The sequence below is a fragment of the Orcinus orca genome, chromosome 9, assembly GCF_937001465.1.
Source record: "Orcinus orca chromosome 9, mOrcOrc1.1, whole genome shotgun sequence".
NCBI classification, from domain to species: domain Eukaryota; kingdom Metazoa; phylum Chordata; class Mammalia; order Artiodactyla; family Delphinidae; genus Orcinus; species Orcinus orca.
In genome coordinates, this window is record NC_064567.1 from 41,621,969 (window position 1) to 41,637,057 (window position 15,089).

Below are 15,089 nucleotides of genomic sequence, written 5' to 3' on the forward strand. Positions count from 1 at the left end.
GGTTTGGTACTTGGTTTAAGAACTGGGGAGTGCACCATTTCATGTTGATAGTGTATATAATTGTGAATCATATTCTAATATGACATTTGTCATCACTTCATGACTTTAGGTTTTCAGTTCCTAAAATTGGCCTGTAGTGTGAAATAATTATTCTGAAATTTAGGTAATTACTGCTAGTGGGTGAAGATATCAAGAGGGCCACTTTTACTTGAGTAGTTTCAGACTTTGGTCTAGTTTAGACTTATTTACTAGGTATGTAAAAATCAAAATGGTTGAACTTAATGTTATCCAGTAGAATGGACTATCTTAGAGAAAACTTTATAAATAAGAAATAAAATAAAAAATAAGAACCTCTAAATCCAGTTAGGCACCTTTTTCATTATCTTGTTTCTTACTATTTGTTCTTATACACAAACAATAACTACGATGGACCTGACTCACCCTGAATTCAGTTTTGAAGGCAAACCTTTCTGGGGCTTGTATCCTTTTGCTTCCCATTGTTGTCTTGAGGTCAAAATGACCGTTGAACATGTCCCTCAGTTCTGGATAGACCTCCTCTCTCTTGGCACCTTTTCAAATAGTGCCCTTGCTCTGAGATTTGTTAGAATTAAAGAAATAGGAATAGAACCAATTGCATAGATTCTATTCTGAGAATATAACATTCTATAACCAAATTGCCTACAGTTCAGATGGAAGTCTTACTTTCATTGTCAGTGGAAGTAGCCTTCATAATATAATTTGAGGTTTATATCTGTCTTATTTTTGTAATTCTCTATTACCTTATTTAGGAAGGTCATTTTTTAAAAATTTGTAAAATATTGGCTATATTCCCTGTGTTGTACAATATACCCGTTATAACTTATTTTATACCTAATAGTTTGTACCTCTTAATCTTCTACTTGTTTATTACCCCTCCCCCTTCCATGTCTTCACTAATAACCACAGTTTGTTTTCTGTATCTGTGAGTCTGCTTCTTTTTTGTTATATTCACTAGTTTTATTTTTTAGATTCCACATATAAGTGATATCATACGGTATTTATCTCTGTCTGACTTACTTCATTTAGCATAAGTAAGCAGGTCAGTTTTAAAATTTGCTTGCTTAACCACCTCAGAACTGTTGACTTAAAGGGGCTATAATCCACACACACAAATAATTTTTGTTTTATAAGTCTCTTGTCAAAGGTTGATGGAAAGTTAAAATGAATGCTGACTGAAATTTGTTTTGTTTAACTCCTTGCCTTTTTCTAATGTGTTTTTTGGAAAATAACAGTACTGCGAAGGTAATGTTTTGTTTAATCATGCATCAGTGCTTTTAAAAATAGGATTTTTTTAGAACTTTAAGTTTCTCTCCTTTACATAATAATTTTGTTTTTGGCTGCGCTGCGCTGCTTGTGGGAACTTAGTTCCCCCACCAGGGATTGAACTCAGGTCCTCAACAGTGAGAGCATGGAGTCCTAACCACTGGACCACCAGGGAATTCCCACACATAATAGATATTGATTTGATGGTCTTAAATGCTTTTTTTTAAGATGATTTTTTAAAAAATTATTTATTTACTTTTGGCTGTGTTGGGTCTTTGTTGCTGCGCACGGGCTTTCTCTAGTTGCGGCGAGCGGGGGCTATGCTTCATTGCGGTGCGTGGGCTTCTCATTGCAGTGGCTTCTCTTGTTGCGGAGCACGGACTCTAGGCGCACGGGTTTCAGTAGTTGTGGCTCGCGGGCTCTAGAGCACAGGCTCAGTAGTTGTGGCGCATGGACTTAGTTGCTCCGCGACAAGTGGGATCTTCCTGGACCAGGACTCGAACCCATGTTCCCTGCATTGGCAGGAGGATTCTCAACCACTCTGCCACCAGGGAAGCCCCTAAATGCTTTTACTTAACTGTCATATTTGGTGCTGTGATTTTAAACTGCCGTTTACTAAGATGTTGCTATGTATACCAGGCATTCTGGTAAGCACTTTATATGTTTATCATACTTATTCTTCATAGACAGCTTACGCTGTGAGTTCTGTTATCAGCTCTGTTTTATAGATGAGGAAACTGAGGCTTGGTGATTTTTTTGCCCAAGGTCATAGAACTTTAGGTAGTAGAATCGGAATTTGTACCCAGGTTGGTCTGACTTGGCAAGCCTCAGGTCTTAACCATATGATGGTTATATATAATAAGATGAAGAAAGGCATTTAGGGATTTGGCCAGCTCAGTTATATACTTGCAAATTAAAAAGAAGTAAGTGGACTGTAAAAAGGCGTGTGTGTTTAGATGGGTTGTCATCTAAAGGCTACAGATGAATGGGTAACACAGTCTTAATACCATTCTAATGCATGTCAGCTTAGTGTGTGGTTATTTTTATTTTGATAAATTATAGGGAAGGTATGGGAACATAATATCTTAAGACTTCCAAGTACATTGCTTTGCCCTATCTTTTCACATTTCCTGCTTGTTTGTATGAACCATAGCAGTCATGTATTTTGGCATCTCTGTTGTATGTATACCTGATTTGGCCTGTCAGTAGAAACAGCTAAGCAGGGAATGTCCCTTTGGAGTTCCAGAGGAAATTGTTGTGTAAGCTCTGTAAGCTGGTTTTGTTTACTGTTGTTGCAAGGGCATAAGAGGTAGAGGCAGTTTGGGTAAGCTCTGCTTGCATTTACATGTTTCTGAATTTCCTGAGGCTTTAGATTGGGTGGATTTAGTGGGAGTGGGAGGGAGATATGTTCAGTACAAATTCACTGGATTCATTTCCCACAGAAACGATATTTTGTGCAGAGAACCAGGTCTTTAAAGCTGTTTGACACTTATGGCTGAACTGTATATAAGAACTGAAATGTTAATAATTACCACTTTAAAAGAAATTGGGCTGTAGTTCTTTGCACTAATATGTAAGTTAACCGTTGCTTTTACTGAGCTATTTAATTATGTTGAAGTTGGATATACTAAGGACATGATTTTTTTAAGCCATTCATAATTATGAAAGACCCATTTAGTCCTTCACGTAAAAAATCTAATCTTTTGATACCAACTAGGTGACTTTCCAGAAATATAAAAGTATTGTTCGGTTTGTAAACTCATCTGTTAGACTCTTGTGAATATTTTAAGTACATTAGGGATACATGGTATTTTATCTGTTTTTGCTGTCTAGTTAAATAAACATTAAAAAGTCAGACACTTTAGATAAAATATATGTAAACCTTTTAGAAAGAAAACATCTTTCCCCAGTTTAGGATTTATTTTTGCATATTATACTAGCAGGTGAGCTTTCCTCACCTTGGTTTTTAGCAACCTCTGTTAAGTGGGTAGCAGAGTTTTTGGGCCAGCTGGTTAAGCAGCTGTTTATTTGGAGTGGTATAGTTTTGTCTCTGGGCTACTCAGAGTGCCAACAGAATGTTTCCAACTTGGTAATTTAGCTGCCTCTGCTCTACCATATATCACCAGGCTTCGTCTAGGGTGGAGCAGGGGAGATGGTAAAGTACTGTACCTATTAAGATTTGCTGACTATTGGATGTATAGGATGTGAGCAACAGGAAGAATGGTGGTGTTGTTAACAGAGGTAGTCAAGTATATTTATATGTTAATCTGTGTAGCCAGTATCTTAACAGAAGAAAATTTTCATTGACAATTTAATTAGTACTTCATTTTAGATTTTCCAATCCTGAGTCTTCTGAATTCTTATATTTAAAGGATACCATGTAACATTTTTTATTGAGAGAAAAATGAACTTTTATTGTGTTAAGCTACTGAGATCTTGAGGTTCATTATAGCAGCTAGCATTACTACCCTAACTAATACAGAAATGGATTTTTCATCAAGGTAAAAAATACTGTTAGGGGCTTCCCTGGTGGCGCAGTGGTTGAGAGTCCGCCTGCCGATGCAGGGGACACAGGTTTGTGCCCTGGTCCGGGAGGGTCCCACATTCTGCGGAGCGGCTGGGCCCGTGAGCCATGGCTGCTGAGCCAGCGCATCCGGAGCCTGTGCTCCGCAACGGGAGGGGCCACAACAGTGAGAGGCCCGCGTACCGCAAAAAAATATAAAATAAAATACTGTTAGTAGGTCTGGATAAATAAAATTGTGTCACTTTTACAAGTTAAACTGAATTTGAATTTAGATCTCAAAATCTGTTATTTTCCTAATATTGTAGATTATAATCCAAACCACTTGAAAATTCAGTTGATTATTGTGTGGTTTGTTATCATGTCTAACCACTGGTTTTCCAGATATTTAAATTAAATTCACTGATATTTAAACTGAATTTTTTCACTAATTTTTTTAGTAGAAAAAATTTCAAATTTTCTTACTTAATTTATGCACATGAAAACTTTTTCTCTGTTTTCACCCAAAGTAAAATTAAAGAATTCTTTTTCCTTTTACTTCTGATTATCTGAAGATATTTGAATATTCAGTTTAAAGCAACAATTTTTAAAATTAAGGTATAATTCACATACTATAAAGTTTGCCCTTTAATGTGTACAACTCAGTGGTTTTTAGTAGTTCACAAATTTGTACAATCATCACCACTGTCTAATTCCAGAACATTTTTATCACCCCATACTCATTAGCAGTCACTCCCCATTCTCTGTCCCCCAGTCCTTGGTAACCAGTAATCTACTTTTCGTCTATATGTATTCACCTATTCTGAAAATTTCACATAAATCTAACTAATATATATGGCCTTTTATGTCTGGCTTCTTTCACTTAGCATAATGTTTACAAGGTTCATTTGTGTTATAACATGTATCAGTTCGTCATTACTTTTTATGGCCCAATAATATTCCATTATATGTAAATGTCACATTTTGTTTATCCGTTCATCAAAGCATATGAGTTGTTTCGACTATTTGGCTATTATGAATAATGCTGCTGTGCACATTCCTTTACAGGTTTTTGTGTGGATTTGTTGTTTTCAGTTCTCTTTGGTATATACCTAGGAATGGAATTGGATGTATACTGAGTCATATGGTGGCTTTCTGAGGAACTCCCAAGCTTTTCCAGAGGCTGTTCCATTTTACATTCCCACCAGCAATGTATGAGAGTTCTACTTTCTTCACATCCTCATCCACACTTGTTTTTGCTTCACGTATTTTCGGGGAGTACCATGTAATTTTGTTATATTCTGCTTTTTTGAAAATTGATGTCCCCTTGCTGTGAAAAGATATAAGTTTACTTGAAGTTGACTATTAATTTAGAGTAAAGTTAATACTAAGATACTAACATATGATTGCTCCTTCAATAGTATAATAATATGCTAATATCAGTACCATTTGCAGAAATGAACCAAATGAATTTAGCACCAGCAAGTGTTTTAAACTAGTATTGTGGTTCACAGACTAAATACTTCATTTCCATTCTTAACGATTACATGTAAAATAACTGATATAATGAACTTCAAGTAAGTGTGTCTTCCAAATCTGTGTAAGCCCTTTTGGACTCATAACACTTCATTTAATAAATTGGCATTTAGCATCTACTCTGCAGGACACAGTGCTAGGCTCCGGGAGTAAGGGGATGAGCTAGACAGACATGGACCCTTGTTTATTCTTGGCACTCATATACCACTTAGGGAAATAAACGTGCAGGTAATTACAGATTATGGCTTGTGGTATGAAGGAAACTAACCGGGTGTGTGAAAGGAAATACTCTACTTTAAATTTGTAAATCAGATAAGACCTCTCTGAGGAGGTCACTTTAAAGCTAAGACCCAAAAGATGGTTAAGAGCTAGCCCTGCGAGAGCTGGGAGAGACTGTTGCAGGTAGGATGTCTGAGTTGGGGAGGAACTTGGCATATTTGGGGATCTAAGTGAATGCCAGTTTGGCTAGTGAGTGAGGAGGAAAGATTATGATCAGAGGAGGTTGGAAAGAGAGAGAAACCAGATCTGCTGGGACCATCTGGTTATGGTGTGGAATTAGAATTCAATCCAGAGTGGTAGGAATCCATTAGAGAGTCACAGGAGTGATTCACATTTTTAAAAGATCACTCTATTTACTGACTGTAGAACACAGTGTGAAGACCAGTTAAGAAGCTATTACAGAAGTTCAGGAAAGGTGGTGTTAGGTTAGGGTAATGGCAATAGAGATGGAAAGAAATGGACTGAGAGGGACTTCTGGAGATAGAGTCCGTAAGATTTGCTGGTGGTTAGATATGTTAGACAAGGTGAGAGAAAAATTGAGGATAATGCCCAGATTTTTGGCTTAAACAACTGGTGGAAAGTTGTTACGGAATAGGGAACAAGCAAGAGGAAAGATCCGGGTAACCAAGAATTGAGAACCACTGTAGATGTTTTGATATTGAGTTGCCTATTAAGATATCTGAAGGTGGAGATTCCCTGGTGGTCCAATGGTTAAGACTACGTGCTTCCACTGCAAGGGGCCTGGGTTTGATCCCCAGTCCAAGAACTAAGATCCCGCATGCTGCCTGGCGCGGCCAAAAAAAAAAAAAAGATATTTGAAAGTGTAAGATGTCTAACAAGCAGTTGGATATCTGGATCTGGGTCTGAGAGGGAGCGAAAGGCCTTGGATAGAAAAGCAAATTTGCATCTTAGCTGAAGAAGCTTCCTTAAATTCTAGAATTGGATGGAAAAGTTAGCAAAAGACACTGGAGAGGGACAGTGGCTAAAGATATGAATGAAATGTACAAATGCCTCTTAATGGATTTTCTAAACCTTGATTGCTCTTCCAGAGGTGCAAATGGTGAATGCTGTGGTCTTTTCTTCTTGCAAACCTTTTGCAGGGTGCTGTTGGTCATGCTGTTTCCTCATCCTGCTGAGGGACTTGCTTAGCCATTGCCCAGCTTTTCTGTTGAGTGGGTATAGGCTTTAAAAAACTAGGACATGGGGAAAAGGGATTATCAGCCTCTGGGCTTGTAGTAATGCTATTTCAATTGGCTATATTTTGGGTTAAATAGATTATGTGCTATTAGGTTTAAAGGTTTGATGAGTATTTGTATTTCTGAAACTGGTATTCATAGTTTTAGGACTAGGAATTTTCAAAATCTTTAATTTTTTTTAAAATTTATTTTTTTATACAGCAGGTTCTTATTAGTCATCCATTATATACACATCAGTGTATACATGTCAATCCCAGTCTCCCAGTTCATCATACCACCCCTGCCACTTTCCCCCCTTGGTGTCCATACATTTGTTCTCTACATCTGTGTCTCTGTTTCTGCCCTGCAAACCGGTTCATCTGTACCATTTTTCTAGGTTCCACATATATATGTTAATATACAATATTTGTTTTTCTCTTTCTGACTTACTTCACTCTGTATGACAGTCTCTAGATCCATCCACGTCTCTACAAATGACCTAATTTCGTTCCATTTTATGGCTGAGTAATATTCCATTGAATAATGTACCACATCTTCATTATCCATTCGTCTGTCGATGGGCATTTAGGTTGCTTCCATGACCTGGCTATTGTAAATAGTGCTGCAGTGAACACTGGGGTGCATGTGTCTTTTTGAATTATGGTTTTCTCTGGGTATATGCCCAGTAGCGGGATTGCTGGGTCATATGGTAGTTCTAGTTTTAGTTTTTTAAGGAACCTCCATACTATTCTCCATAGTGGCTGCATCAATTTACATTCCTGCCAACAGTGCAAGAGGGTTCCCTTTTCTCCACACCCTCTCCAGCATTTGTTGTTTGTAGATTTTCTGAGGATGCCCATTCTAACTGGTGTGAGGTGATACCTCACTGTAGTTTTTTTTTTTTTTTTTTTTAAAATATGGAACACTTCACGAATTTGCGTGTCATCCTTGCGCAGGGGCCATGCTAATCTTCTCTGTATCGTTCCAATTTTAGTATATGTGCTGCCGAAGCGAGCACCTCACTGTAGTTTTGATTTGCATTTCTCTAATAATTAGTGATGTTGAGCAGCTATTCATGTGCTTCTTGGCCATCTGTATGGCTTCTTTGGAGAAATGTGTATTTAGGTAGGTCTTTTGCCCATTTTTTGATTGGTTTGTTTGTTTTTTTAACACTGAGCTGCATGAACTGTTTATATATTTTGGAGATTAATCCTTTGTCCGTTGATTACTTTGCAAATATTTTCTCCCATTCTGAGGGTTGTCTTTTCATCTTGTTTGTAGTTTCCTTGGCTTTGCAAAAGCTTTTAAGTTGCATAAGGTCCCATTTGTTTATTTTTGTTTTTATTTCCATCACTCTAGAGGGTGGATCAAGAAAGATCTTGCTGTGATTTATGTCAAAGAGTGTTCTTCCTATGTTATCCTCTAAGAGTTTTAGAGTGTCCTGTCTTACATTTAGGTCTCTAATCCATTTTGAGTTTATTTTTGTGTATGGTGTTAGGGAGTGTTCTAATTTCATTCTTTTACATATAGCTGTCCAGCTTTCCCAGCACCGCTTATTGAAGTGACTGTCTTTTCTCCATTGTATATCCTTGCCTCTTTTGTCATAGATTAGTTGACCATAGGTGCATGGGTTTATCTCTGGGCTTTCTATCCTGTTCCATTGACCTACATTTCTGTTTTTGTGCCAGTACCATACTGTCTTGATTACTGTAGCTTTGTAGTATACTCTGAAGTCAGGGAGTCTGATTTCTCCAGCTACGTTTTTTTCCCTCAAGACTGCTTTGGCTATTCGGGGTCTTTTGTGACTCCATACAAATTTTAAGACTTTTTGTTCTAGTTCTGTAAAAATGCCATTGGTAATTTGATAGGGATTGCATTGAATCTGTAGATTGCTTTGGGTAGTAGAGTTATTTTCACAATAATGATTCTTCCAATCCAAGAACATGGTATATCTCTCCATCTGTTTGTATCATCTTTAATTTCTTTCATCAGTGTCTTATAGTTTTCTACATATAGGTCTTTTGTCTCCTTAGGTAGGTTTATTCCTAGGTATTTTATTGTTTTTGTTGCAGTGGTAAATGGGAGTGTATCCTTAATTTCTCTTTCAGATTTTTCATCATTAGTGTATAGGAATGCAAGAGATTTCTGTGCATTAATTTTGTATCCTGCAACTTTACCAAATTCATTGATCAGCTCTAGTAGTTTTCTGGTGTCATCCTTAGGATTCTCTATGTATAGTATCATGTCATCTGCAAACACTGACAGTTTTTCTTCTTTTCCAATTTGTATTCCTTTTATTTCTTTTTCTTATCTGATTGCTGTGGCTAGGACTTCCAAAACTATGTTGAATAAGTGGCAAGAGTGGACATCCTTGTCTTTTTCCTGATCTTAGAGGAAATGCTTTCAGTTTTTCACCATTGAAAATGATGTTGGCAGTGGGTTGGTCATATATGGCCTTTATTATGTTGAGGTAGTTTCCCTCTATGCCCACTTTCTGGAGAGTTTTTATCATAAATGGTTGTTGAATTTTGTCAAAAGCTTTTTCTGCATCCATTGAGATGATCATATGGTTTTTCTTCTTCATTTTGTTAATATGGTGTATCACATTGATTGATTTGCATATATTGAAGAATCCTTGCATCCCTGGCACAAATCCTACTTGATCATGGTGTATGATCTTTTTAATGTGTGTTGAATTCTGTTTGCTAGTATTTTGTTGAGGATTTTTGATTCTATATTCATCAGTGATATTGGTCTGTAATTTTCTTTTTTGAGGTATCTTTGTCTGGTTTTGGTATCAGGGTGATAGTGACCTCATAGAATGAGTTTGGGAGTGTTCCTTCCTTTGCAATTTTTTGGAAGAGTTTGAGAAGGATGGGTGTTAACTATTCTCTAAATGTTTGATAGAATTCACCTGTGAAGCCATCTGGTCCTGGACTTTTGTTTGTTGGAAGATTTTTAATCACAGTTTCAATTTCATTACTTGTGATTGGTCTGTTCATGTTTTCTATTTCTTCCTGGTTCAGTCTCGGAAGGTTATACCTTTCTAAGAATTTGTTCATTTCTTCCAGGTTGTCCATTTTATTGGCATAGAGTTGCTTGTAGTAGTCTCTTAGAATGCTTTGTATTTCTGCAGTGTCCATTGTAACTCTTCCTTTTTCATTTCTAATTTTATTGATTTGAGTCCTCTCCCTCTTTTTCTTGGTGAGACTGTCTAAAGGTTTATCAATTTTGTTTATCTACTCAAAGAACCAGCTTCTAGTTTTATTGATCTTTGATCTTTGCTCTTATTTTTTTGTTTCTATTTCATTTATTTCTGCTCTGATCTTTATGATTTCTTTCTTTCTACTAACTGTGGGTTTTGTTTGTTCTTTCTCTAGTTCCTTTAGGTGTAAGGTTAGATTGTTTATTTGAGATTTTTCTTGTTTCTTGAGGTAGGCTTGTTGCTCTAAACTTCCCTCTTACAACTGCTTTTGCTGCATCCCATAGGTTTTGGATTGTCATGTTTTCGTTGTCATTTGTCTCTAGGTATTTTTTGGTTTCCTCTTTGATTTCTTCAGTGATTTCTTGGTTATTTAGTAACGTACTGTTTAGCCTCTACATGTTTGTGTTTTTTACGTTTGTTTCTCCTGTAACTGATGTCTAATCTCATAGCCTGTGGTCGGTAAAGATGCTTGATATGATTTCAGTTTTCTTAAATTTACCGAGGCTTGATTTGTGACCCAAGATGTGTTCTATCTTGGAGAATGCTCCATGTGCACTTGAGAAGAAAGTGTAATCTGTTGTGTTTTGATGGAATGTCCTATAAATATCAATTAAATCTGTCTGGTCTGATGTGTCATTTAAAGCTTGTGTTTTCTTAGTAATATTCAGTTTCACTGATCTGTCCATTGGTTTTAAGTGAGGTGTTAAAAGTCCCTCACTATTATCGTGTTACTGTCGATTTCCTCTTTTATAGCTGTTAGCAGTTGCCTTATGTATTGAGGTGCTCCTATGTTGGGTGCATATATATTTATAATTGTTATATCTTCTTCTTGGATTGATCCCTTGATCATTATATAGTGTCCTTCCTTGTCTCTTGTAACATTCTTTTTTCTAAAGTCTATTTTACCTGATAGGAGTATTGCCACTCCAGCTTTCTTTTGATTTCCATTTGCATGGAATATCTTTTTCCATCCCCTCACTTTCAGTCTGTATGTGTCCCTAGGTCTGAAGTCGGTCTCTTGTAGACAGCTTATATATGGGTCTTGTTTTTGTATCCATTCAGCGAGACTGTGTCTTTTGGTTGGAGCATTTAATCCATTCACATTTAAGGTAATTATCGATATATATGTTCCTGTTACCATTTTCTTAATTGTTATGGGTTTGTTTTTGTAGGTCGTTTTCTTCTCTTGTGTTTCCCACTTAGAGAAGTTCCTTTAGCATTTGTTGTAGAGCTGGTTTGGTGGTGCTGAATTCTCTTAGCTTTTGCTTGTCAGTAAAGCTGTTGATTTCTCTGTTGACTGAATGAGATCCTTGCCGGTAGAGTGTTGTTGGTTGTAGGTTCTTCCCTTTCATCACTTTAAATATATTGTGCCACTCCCTTCCGGCTTGTAGAGTTTCTGCTGAGAAATAAGCTGTTAACCTTATGGGAGTTCCCTTGTATGTTATTTGTCATTTTTCCCTTGTTGCTTTCAGTAATTTTTCTTTGTCTTTAATTTTTGTCAATTTGATTACTGTGTGTCTCAGCGTGTTTCTCCTTGGGTTTATCCTGCCTGGGACTCTCTGTGCTTCCTGAATTTGGCTGGCTATTTCCATTCCCATGTTAGGGAAGTTTTCGACTATAATCTCTTCAGATATTTTATCGCGTCCTTTCTCTTTCTCTTCTCCTTCTGGGACCCCTCTAATGTGAATGTTCTTGCGTTTAATGTAGTCCCAGAGGTCTCATAGGCTTTCTTCATTTCTTTTTATTCTTTTTTCTTTATTCTGTTCCATGGCAGTGAATTCCACCATTCTGTCTTCCAGGTCACTCATCCGTTCTTCCGCCTCAGTTATTCTGCTATTGATTCCTTCGAGTGTATTTTTCATTTCAGTTATTGTATTGTTCATCTCTGTTTGTTTGTTCTTTAATTCTTCTAGGTCTTTGTTAAACATTTCTTGCATCTTCTGGTCTTTGCCTCCATTCTTTTCCTGAGGTCCTGGATCATCTTCACTATCATTACTCTGAATTCTTTTTCTGGAAGGTTGCCTATCTCCACTTCATTTAGTTGTTTTTCTGGGGTTTTGTCTTGTTCCTTCATCTTGTTCCTTCATCTTGTTCCTTCATCATTGGTACAAAGTCCTCTGCCTTTTCATTTTGTTTATCTTTCTGTGCATGTGGTTTTGCTTCCACAGGCTGCAGAATTGTAGTTCTTCTTCTTTCTGCTGTCTGTCCTCTGGTGTCTGAGGCTATCTAAGAGGCTTATGCAAGCTTCCTGATGGGAGGGACTGGTGGTGGGTAGAGGTGATTGTTGCTTTGGTGGGCAGAGGTCAGTAAAACTTGTCTGTAAAGACAAGTAAAACTTGTCTGCTGATGGGTGGGGCTGGGTTCCCTCCCTGTTGGTTGTTTGGCTTGAGGCGACCCAGCCCTGGAGCCTACCTGGCTCTTTGGTGGGGCTAATGGCAGACTCTGGGTGGGCTCACGCCAAGGAGTACTTCCCAGAACTTCTGCTGCCCATGTCCTTGTCTTCATGGCGAGCCACAGCCACCCCCACCTCTGCAGGAGACCCTCCTACACTAGCAGGTAGGTCTGGTTCTGTCTCCTCTGGGGTCACTGCCCCTTCCCCTGGGTCCCGATGCGCACACTATTTTGTGTGTGCCCTCCAAGAGTGGAGTCTTTGTTTCCCCCAGTCCTGTTAAGTCCTGCAATCAAATCCTCCTACCTTCAAAGTCTGATTCTGTAGGAATTCCTACCCCCATTGCCGGACCCTCAGCTTCGGAAGCCTGGCATGGGACTCAGAACCTTCACTCCAGTGGGTGGACTTCTGTGTTTTAAGTGTTCTCCAGTCTGTGAGTCACCCACCCAGCAGTCACGGGGTTTGATTTTATTGTGATTGCGCCCTTCCTACCATCTCATTGTGGCTTCTCCTTTGTCTTTGGATGTGGGGTGTCTTTTCTGGTGAGTTCCCAGTGTCTTCCTGTGGATGATTGTTCAGCAGTTAGTTGTGATTCCAGTGCTCTCGTAAGAGGGAGTGAGCATGCGTCCTTCTACTCTGCCATCTTGAACCAATCTCCAACATCTTTAATTTTATCTTGATGTAAAAATTATCAATATAAATAACAGGATGATTACTTTGTAGCTGACTCTCGTGAGATTTAGTACCTGCATTTTAAACTAAGTGATCATACTAAATATGTTTAATTTGTATGGTTAAGTTTTTCAAGCATGGGCTTCTGGAATCTGTGAGGTTGCTGACTGATGGTGATCTGTATTGTTTCTGTGAAAAAAAATTGTTTTAAACTTACCTACTAAATAATTACGGGAGTAAACTGTCTAAGTTGATTGCCATTGTACTTAATTTATATATATATATATATATATATATATATATATATATAGCCCCATGTTGTTTAAAAGTGATACTTGTGATAAAGTACATGATTAATTCCATTACCATTACAGTTTAATAGTAAAATGGAGATTACCTATGTAGAAAGCAGGTAATATATATAGATTTCTTACATTTTGAAGCAGTAGTTGGTAAATACTTCTTTCATCTTAGCACCCAATACATCCTTTCACTAAAAATCTGAAGGTAAGTAACTTATGTTTTGGACATGGACTTCTTTTTACCAATGTCAAATTACTTTTCTCTCTGTTTAGAGAAGCTAAAATTAATTAAAAGCTTTCCTTTTGTTATTTATAAATGTCATTTTAAACTGATTTTTGAAAGCTCTTCAAACATGGATTAGGGCATGCTTTTTTAGTCATTAAAATTGATAGTTATTGCAACTTTAACCAAACCTATTTAGTAGTGTCCTAATCATGTTCTTATACATAATGAAGATAGTCTGCTATTAGTCATACAACTTATCAATACTTTCACATAATCTCTCATTAGATCCTCAGGAAACAGCATGATGTAAGAGAAGCAGGTATTAGAGATTAGTATCACATGCTAATTGAATGTTTACTAGGTGTTCTGCCCTGTTCTTAGAGGTTTGTGTGCATTTTCAGTGTTGTGAAAATTCATCCCTGTGAAATAGGTACTATTATTGCCCTCATTTTTCAGTTAAGAAAACTGAGACACAGACAGGTGGTAGTGGGATCATGTACAAGTTTCTCAACATTTCTTCACCTATCTGCCATATTCTTCTCTAAGTCCAGCTCCTTCACATGAGATTCTACCCCTTAATAGGTACTCAAGGACATTGCTCTTGAAATTCTCTATTTTTCTCTCCTGCATCTGCAGTTTTTCCTTTCTACTGGATTATTCCTGTTGGCATACAAACATGTTTTTTTTCTCTTCTTAAAAAAACAAAAACATGAAACAGTAAAACAAACAAGACCCTCTTTGATTCCACTTCCCTTCTAGCTGTTGCTTTATTTCTTTCCTGTCTTTAGTGCACAACTCCTTATAAATTATGAATATTCACTGTATCTGTACTCTTCTCCTGTTCTCTTGAATCCATTCCAGTTAAGTTTTTACCCTACTCTTCCACCAAGATTGCTTTTATGAAGATCACCAGGGAGCTCCATGTTCCAGGATATAGTGGGGGAATAGAGAAATAAGTAGGATAGTATGAAAGAAGGACACTATGATTAATAACAAAAGCCTGGAAACACTCAAATATCCATATTGTAAACTTTAGTATTTCTGTGTAATGGAGCATTATGCATCTGTCAAAAAGAATGGGGAAGACATCTTTATACTGCTAAGGAGTAATCTCCAGGGCACAGTAAGTGAGAAAACAAGGTACAAAGGAGTATCTTGTACTATCTTTTATGTGAGAAAAGAAGGGAAATACAAGTGTATTTGTATTCAGGTTTGTTATGTTGTTAAAAAATGACGGAAGGGTAATTCAGAATTATAGAGAAAGAGGGTAGGGACAGAAGCTAAACCTCTTTGTACCTTGTTCTATAATTTTTACTTTGTTTCCATGTATGTTATATATAATTTTAAAAAGTTAAATAGAAAAAAATTCCTAAATGGTAACAAAACAGTTTAACAATGTCAGGATGGTGACAAAACTGTAAGAAGAATTATTACAAGTAATTTCAAAACTGTATTTTGACTGCATATCCCTAATGGGATATATCTAAGGACGGAAAAAAGTGA

General features: G+C 37.2%; 1 protein-coding gene and 1 non-coding gene across 6 annotated transcripts in view; one reads left to right on the forward strand and one right to left on the reverse strand.

Annotated features, from left to right (window-relative positions):
- Window positions 1–15,089, forward strand: part of HERPUD2 (HERPUD family member 2) — a 41,560-nt gene that overhangs the window by 4,027 nt on the left and 22,444 nt on the right. The window contains exon 1 of one of the 5 annotated variants that reach the window (XM_033428286.2): window positions 12,340–12,553. The exons of 3 other annotated variants lie outside the window; for them this stretch is intronic. In XM_033428286.2, coding sequence (XP_033284177.1) covers window positions 12,430–12,553 — 124 coding nt within the window. In that variant the 5' untranslated portion in view covers window positions 12,340–12,429. Of the gene's footprint in view, window positions 1–12,339; window positions 12,554–15,089 lie in introns of those variants that run through there. One more of the 5 variants, XM_012533050.2, reaches the window with a different exon arrangement.
- Window positions 7,704–7,810, reverse strand: LOC117201385 (U6 spliceosomal RNA). Its single transcript, XR_004483403.2, has one exon. It is a non-coding gene; the product is annotated as a U6 spliceosomal RNA (small nuclear RNA).